Source organism: Anolis carolinensis, chromosome 4 (assembly GCF_035594765.1).
Source record: "Anolis carolinensis isolate JA03-04 chromosome 4, rAnoCar3.1.pri, whole genome shotgun sequence".
In the NCBI taxonomy this organism is placed as follows: Eukaryota; Metazoa; Chordata; class Lepidosauria; order Squamata; family Dactyloidae; genus Anolis; species Anolis carolinensis.
The window spans coordinates 235,095,773-235,102,482 of NC_085844.1; the positions used below are offsets into that span (position 1 = coordinate 235,095,773).

Below are 6,710 nucleotides of genomic sequence, written 5' to 3' on the forward strand. Positions count from 1 at the left end.
GCATCCTTACACATGAGGGTGGCTGAGAGGAAAGGGAGGAAGCTGAATCATAAGCTATGAAAAGGAGATAACATCTTTACTGGAGGAGAAATAACCATTAAGCATCAAGCATAATAAAAAGGTAAAGGTTTCCCTGACATTAAGTCTAGTCATGTCTAACTCTGGGGGTTGGTGCTCATCTCCATTTCTAAGCTGAAGAGCTGGCGTTGTCCGTAGAAACCTCTAAGGTCATATGGCCGACATGACACCATTGTCCATAGACACCTCCATGATCATGTGGCCATTACCTTCCCACCACATGTGATCTACTCACATTTGCATATTTTTGAACTGCTAGTTTGGCAGAAGCTGGAACTAACAGCGGAAGCTCACCCCGCTCCCCGGATTCGAACCACCAATCTTTTGGTCACCAAGTTCAGCAGCTCAGCGGTTTAAACTGCTGCGTCAAGCATACAACACAAAATATTGCCTGACTGTACTGAGGAACAGGGAATATCTTGAAAGGGGATGACTGGCTAGAAGCCTAAGCAGGAGCAAACACTTGCAGAACCGAAAGAGTTAAAAGTGCCCCCCATGACTACTGCAGCTCACTTTGTTGGTTTTAATTCTTACTTTGGGATTTTGTTTGATTTTTTGCTTTAATCGTTGGACTATTTTCTCTCCCTATTTCATATCACATGCATGAAAAGTGGTCCTTGTAGTTGCATTGTAATGAAATGACTGTTTTTTCTCTCCCCGCCCCCCCCCCATACACCTGTACATACAATGAAACAACCTGACGGTTTCTACTTGTCTTTGCTTTCAATCCTACAGGCTTGCACATCACTTTATCTACCCTCAAGCGATCGTTCAGCCAAGTGTGGTCATCCCAACCCCGGTACAGTCCATCACCTCTCCGTACATAGACTACACGACCGCGAGCCAAGCCTACTCTCAGTTCACCGCTGCTGCCTACGACCAGTACCCCTACGCTGCCTCCCCAGCCACCGGCTTCATGGGATACGGCTACACAAGCGCTGTTCAACAACCGCTCACAGCTGCCAACCCGCCAGTTGGGGGGCCCACGGCTTTTCTGCAGTATCAGCCGACGCAACTACAGCCTGACCGTATGCAATAGAAGCCCTGGCTTTGGACCCTGCCCATCACCCCTGCTGGGAAGGCTGCTGTTTTCTGACCATGATGGAATAGAATGATACAAAGAATGATGATGATGGTGGTAGAAATCTATGAAATGACACAAGAAAGCAAACTTTAAGAAAAGCTTTTTAAAACAACCACAACCATATTAAGAAGAATGCATAGCAATACCTAAGCTATTTATAGTGTTACAGGAAAGGGGTTTAAAAAATGCAAAAGAGACTTACATGTGCAACAGTGAACTTTGGGGTAAGCTCTTTCTCTCTCTGTTTTCTAAACCAAGACAAATATTATTGTAAGGACGGACTAGAAATTACTTTTTCTCTCTTAAAAGTGAAAACTACAGGTTCTGGCATATGTGCAGCTATCTAGTTCCATCAAGTAATCGTTTTCCTTCTCCTGCTACTGAAGATGTTCCATGCGCACCTTCTTATGCACTGTTTACCCCTTGCGCCCAGCCGCCTTTGAACTCTATAGTTCGATCATTTACCCTCTTCGCAGAAGGTACTTCAAGAAATGAAGAGGAAAAAAAGCAAATGCTTTCTCTTTTGGCTTGTATTAAAACTTTATGATACTCAGATGCCTTACAGGAAAAAAGAAGAACCTATTTTTAATATTTATTGTGATCTCTTTATTCACAGAAACTGTGAATTGCAGGTGAAAGAATAGTAGTATCTGCCTTGTTTAATTCTCAACTAAATTATTGTATGTAGATGGGAAAGGAAGTTGCTAAGTAACTGCTAAATCACTTTTCAACATGCAAAAAGGGAATATTAGCTTTAAGGACGGTGGAATATTCCTTCAGTCAACGCACTGTAATTTTTCTTATTGTTAATTGTTACTCTTAAGATTATCTCAAAGTTTTAGGTATATTTTTAAAGCAGAAAAAGAAGAAAAAGAATATTGAACGTATTGTCTACTTTGATAGATCTTTTGTCTATAATGCTGCAAAGTCTAGAGAAATTTTACAGTATTTATATAAAAGTAAAATGGGATCATGGGCCACCCATGCTTAGAAGAATGCCCGGAATGGAGCAGAGTCCTACAATGGTGTTACACACTTAACAAAAGGGTTTAAAAAGTGAAACAAAACGGAAAAAACCTGGTGGTACAAACCACAACGTAAAAGACAGTGTACGCTCTAAGTGCATTTTTACAAAGAAGAGCAATAAACTATTTTGATTTTTAAACCAATTTTGTGTTGTACCTTATAGTCTTAAAGAAAAAAAGTGTGTAGAATCTGACTTCGTTAGCCCCTGACTATACCAACTAATAACTTTTAAATGTTTCTGCCTTACTTTTTGGGGCTTCATTGAGTTTTGAAGGAAAGGGAGTTTTAATGAAGTTGAGTGCTCAAAGAGAACATTTCTTGGTGTATTTTGCTGGGAACTGACTGATGAATGGAACCGTCAACAGATCATTCACGACAAGCAGTCAGATTTCATTGGAATGAAGGGAATGAGTTCATGGGAAGGCTTATCGGGCAATAAAAGGGCATTTCCAGGAGGCGCAACCATCCTTCTTGGCAAGGGAGAGCTGCCTGTCCCTCTGGAGCAGTTGATCAGTGTTGCTAGAAGTCATTTCTTTTCAACAGCTCTATAGGGCTATAACTCCAACATTGGCCTAAAATGGCAAAATCAATGAGCTACCCATAACTGTGCCTTTTATATAGCTGGTGCTTAAAGCAGCAGTTCCTTGTCTGTCTCACCAAGATCATCCTTTTTAGCTGCTGGGGCCTTCAGCAAAATGTTGCAGTGCGGACTATTGCAATTAATGTCTCAGCCACCTAGCTCTCTTTCAGTATACTCCTTTCCATCCACTTTCCCTGTGTACTGATACAGTTATCCCATACCCTTCTTATATTTTAAAAATAAGCATGCAGATAGTTTTTAATTGATATATTGCAAGGATGAATAACATCAGTCAATGTGCCATATGAAACTCTTCATTTTTGCAGCTGCTGAAGTTCCTTCCATTGTGAGTAATAAAAGCATGGAGAATTGTGCTCCATGAGAGGCGATACCCCTGTAAACCAAGGCATGCAGCCTATACATTCCTTGCAAAAAATATTGAAATTGTTAGTCAACTTCCACAGGAAGGGCTGATGTATCATACTCTAGATTTGAAGGGCGTAGAATTTGATCCTGGACTCTTGGGATTTTCCCTGGAATCCATAGGATATGCTTTCCTGCAGCGGGATTAATCCATAGTGCTGAGCTGCCTCTAATTACTTTTTCAAGACTAATATAGTGGCACAAAATATTCCTGAACTGGAATCCATTCTGTCAGGTAGATGAAGTGTTATCCACAGTTGACATGGCTACAGAGAAACAAAGTTTGCCATTAGTGAGGCCAGAAGGATAATGAAATGTGAATTCTGTCCCATTTCTATGCACAGCCCAAGTGTATACAAGAACAGGACAGGAAACTGGAGTTATTAGACTTCAGGTTTCTCCCAAATGGGGTGGTCTTTTTTCTTCTTCTCTTAAGCGTTAGTTATGATGTTATACTCTTTCCAGGCTGACATAATTTTTAAAATCCTCACAATTATTTAATTTTAAGGATGTGATTCATAGGTTGGTAGCCAAGAGGGTAGCTTTTTTGACAGAAAACTGAGCAGAATCATCATTTATAATGTGGCCCAAAAATCCTTAAAAAAATAGGGCATATAAGGAGTGAGGAGAGCCATGTCCGTTGCATAGCTTTATATTTGGTGCAATCCCTGGTATCTCCAGTTACAGTAGCAAAGTTGAACCAAGACATTTTGGAGCTTAGATTTAAAAAAAAAAAGATGGGCATCTATTTTCATTCCATATATAAAAATGGCACCAGACTGGCACCTGAAGGCAACTGTCAAGTTCAGGAGTCATAGGATCAACTCTGCGGCTCACATTTCTTTCCTTCAACACTTTGCTTTCACCTCCAAGCTTCTGCTACCTGAGGAGATTGCTGAAGTCTTCCCAAAGATAGTTCCAGACCTGTTAGATAGCTAAAGAATGATAACATTGACCAACACACATTTTAGTGCAATAATAATAATAATAATAATAATAATAATAATAATAATAATAATTGTGCGGTTTTCTGGCATTGTATATTTCTGCCGCTTCTGTGACTGTTCATTTGGGTTTTGATGATTCCGTAGCCCACTTGTCGATGGATGTCCAGAATCAGCAGCATCCACCGCGGTCCTTTTTATCCTGGGCGACGACCGAGCCAGTATAGACTTCGTTTGGGTTTGATTCTCAATAATGCTAATGGGTAATGGGTTAGGTGCTCTTGGTTCTGCTCCTCAGTTGAGGCCTCTCTGGCTTGGTTGGACCTGCCGGTAGTTACACTACCGCCAGCACAGCCCTCAGTCATCATTGGAGCAGTTAAGCCCCCCCCCCACCATGTCAAGGTGGCACCTGCGAGGGGGAGATTGATTGTCGCATTGATGAAAAACAACAGGAAAAACTCAGCCGCTATCAGGACCTCAAGATTGAACTTCAAAGACTGGCAGAAACCACTGCAGGTGGTCCCAGTGGTGATGGGCACACTGGGTGCCGTCCCAAAAGATCTCAGCCGGCATTTGGAAACAATAGACATTGACAAAATCACGATCTGCCAACTGCAAAAGGCCACCCTACTGGGATCTGCACACATCATCCAAAAATATATCACACAGTCCTAGACACTTGGGAAGTGTTCGACTTGTGATTTTGTGATATGAAATCCAGCATATCTATCTTGTTTGCTGTGTCATACAACGTCGTTCTGTCAATAATAATAATAATAATTTATTTATACTCCACCCTATCTCCCCAAGCGGACTCAGGGCAGATGACAGTACAAATACACGGCAAACATTAAATGCCGTTTGGAGACAGGACAGAACAGAATAAGACAAACAGAAGGAGGTATGTAGTCTTGAAGTCCAATTTTTTGGTGCCTTGGAGGTTGAGGTCGCACTCAGAATCAGTCACAGGGGGTGCTGTCGATCCATTCTCCATGACGAAAGCCATCAGGACTTCCTCCTTCCACCTTCCTCTCAGTCACTGAATTTCTGGTCTTGTTTATTTATGGTGTTGTAAAATACCATTTATGGTGTTGTAAAATACCATGGTACCTAATTTCCATACTACAGCTTATAAGCTGTTTGTGAACTGCTTAGGTAAACAGTGAGTTGGGCTTGAGGTCGAGCACTCACCCCGACCGGGCTTTGAACCGGCCATCTTTCGGTTGGTAGATCTTATTACTGCTGGTGATTTACCAGCTGTTTCTGGGTATATTTGATCTGCTGATTCTAAAAATGGCACCAGTTTTCCCTATCAGCTTTAGTTTTTGAAATACAGAACATATACCTTATACAAGTCTTCATCTGCTCACCCATAGAATGTCATGATAACCATATCAAATAACTAGAGCTAATGGGGTCTATCCAATGCAACTTTCTGAACCAGGACCCCAAATAACCCCAGAAACAGGACAAAAAAATCAATCAGACCATTGGTCTATCAAGCCCCCAGAAATGGCTGATATCAGTTCTTTGACCCAAAACTTGGATCAAAGCTTTTCATTTTAATCACTTTTAACTGTAGGGCTCCCCCTTCTAGTATCAAATCCTTTGAAAGCACTGGGTTCTGCCAAAAAGTCTGCTTCAAGTCAAGGCTGGGTTCACATGCTTCCTTGTAATAAACTCAACAGAATGCATCTCACTCAAGTGTCGTGCCAATTTCTCATAATTTTTTCAGCATTGCTTGGGTACACTTTTTGTTTCCTGGAATAAGGCTGTGCTGCAGTTTTGAAGAATTAAAAAAGTATTAAGTGACTTGTGTTTAGGATAATGAAAGCAATTTTTAAAGTGTTCACTTTCATTTTCCTAAGTGCATTTTTATGTCAGCCTCAAATCAGCTATTTCCAGAGATAACAGAGACAATGATTTTGGGAGGAGATAATGCATAGAAGTTCTTATGATGTTTCAGTTTTATGGTTTAGCATGCCATCTTTTGTGAGCACGTAAGAACATAATACTCAGGGCTGTTTTGGATTGATCCAAAGACTGATCTAGTGTCCAGTTCTCTACACACAGTGCCCAACCAGTTGCCCATGGAAAACTCACTGGTAAGACATGGATCCACATGCTGGATGTGATGTACTTCAATTAATAAAGTTATTTCTTTAACAGAAAAATTAATACTAGAGGCAGAGATAATATGTCAAGAATAGGGATAGGTTCCTAACATATACTATCTATATAAAAAAAAAACAATTCAAAAACTTTCATAGGTGAAACGAAACAACCAGATCAGATGAGCCTTGCATAAGTAGACAGAAACATTTTGAACCTTCCAGAGACCATTTGAAGGCTTCTTCCAAAGTGCATTGAGGGATGTGTGAAATTTCCATATACCAGTTAGTTACTTTCAGTTACTTTCCACACAGCACCGATATTGCTACAATATCATCATGTCATAACAATGCTTGGTTTCATTTAGTTCTTTCATCTTTTCCCACATTGCAAAATGTCCAATTTTATATACACTGGGCCATTGGAATCCACTGGTTTTTGGTTTCAGGACATCCCATAGATA

General features: G+C 40.7%; 1 protein-coding gene across 1 annotated transcript in view; it reads left to right on the top strand.

Moving 5' to 3' along the window:
• The window catches only part of rbm38 (RNA binding motif protein 38), a 38,373-nt gene extending 36,042 nt beyond the window's left edge, over positions 1-2,331 (top strand). The window contains exon 4 of the mRNA XM_008115236.3: positions 814-2,331. Within this exon, the coding sequence (XP_008113443.1) occupies positions 814-1,117 (304 nt within the window). The 3' untranslated portion in view covers positions 1,118-2,331. The remainder of the gene's footprint in view (positions 1-813) is intronic.
• The last annotated feature ends 4,379 nt before the right edge of the window (positions 2,332-6,710 follow it).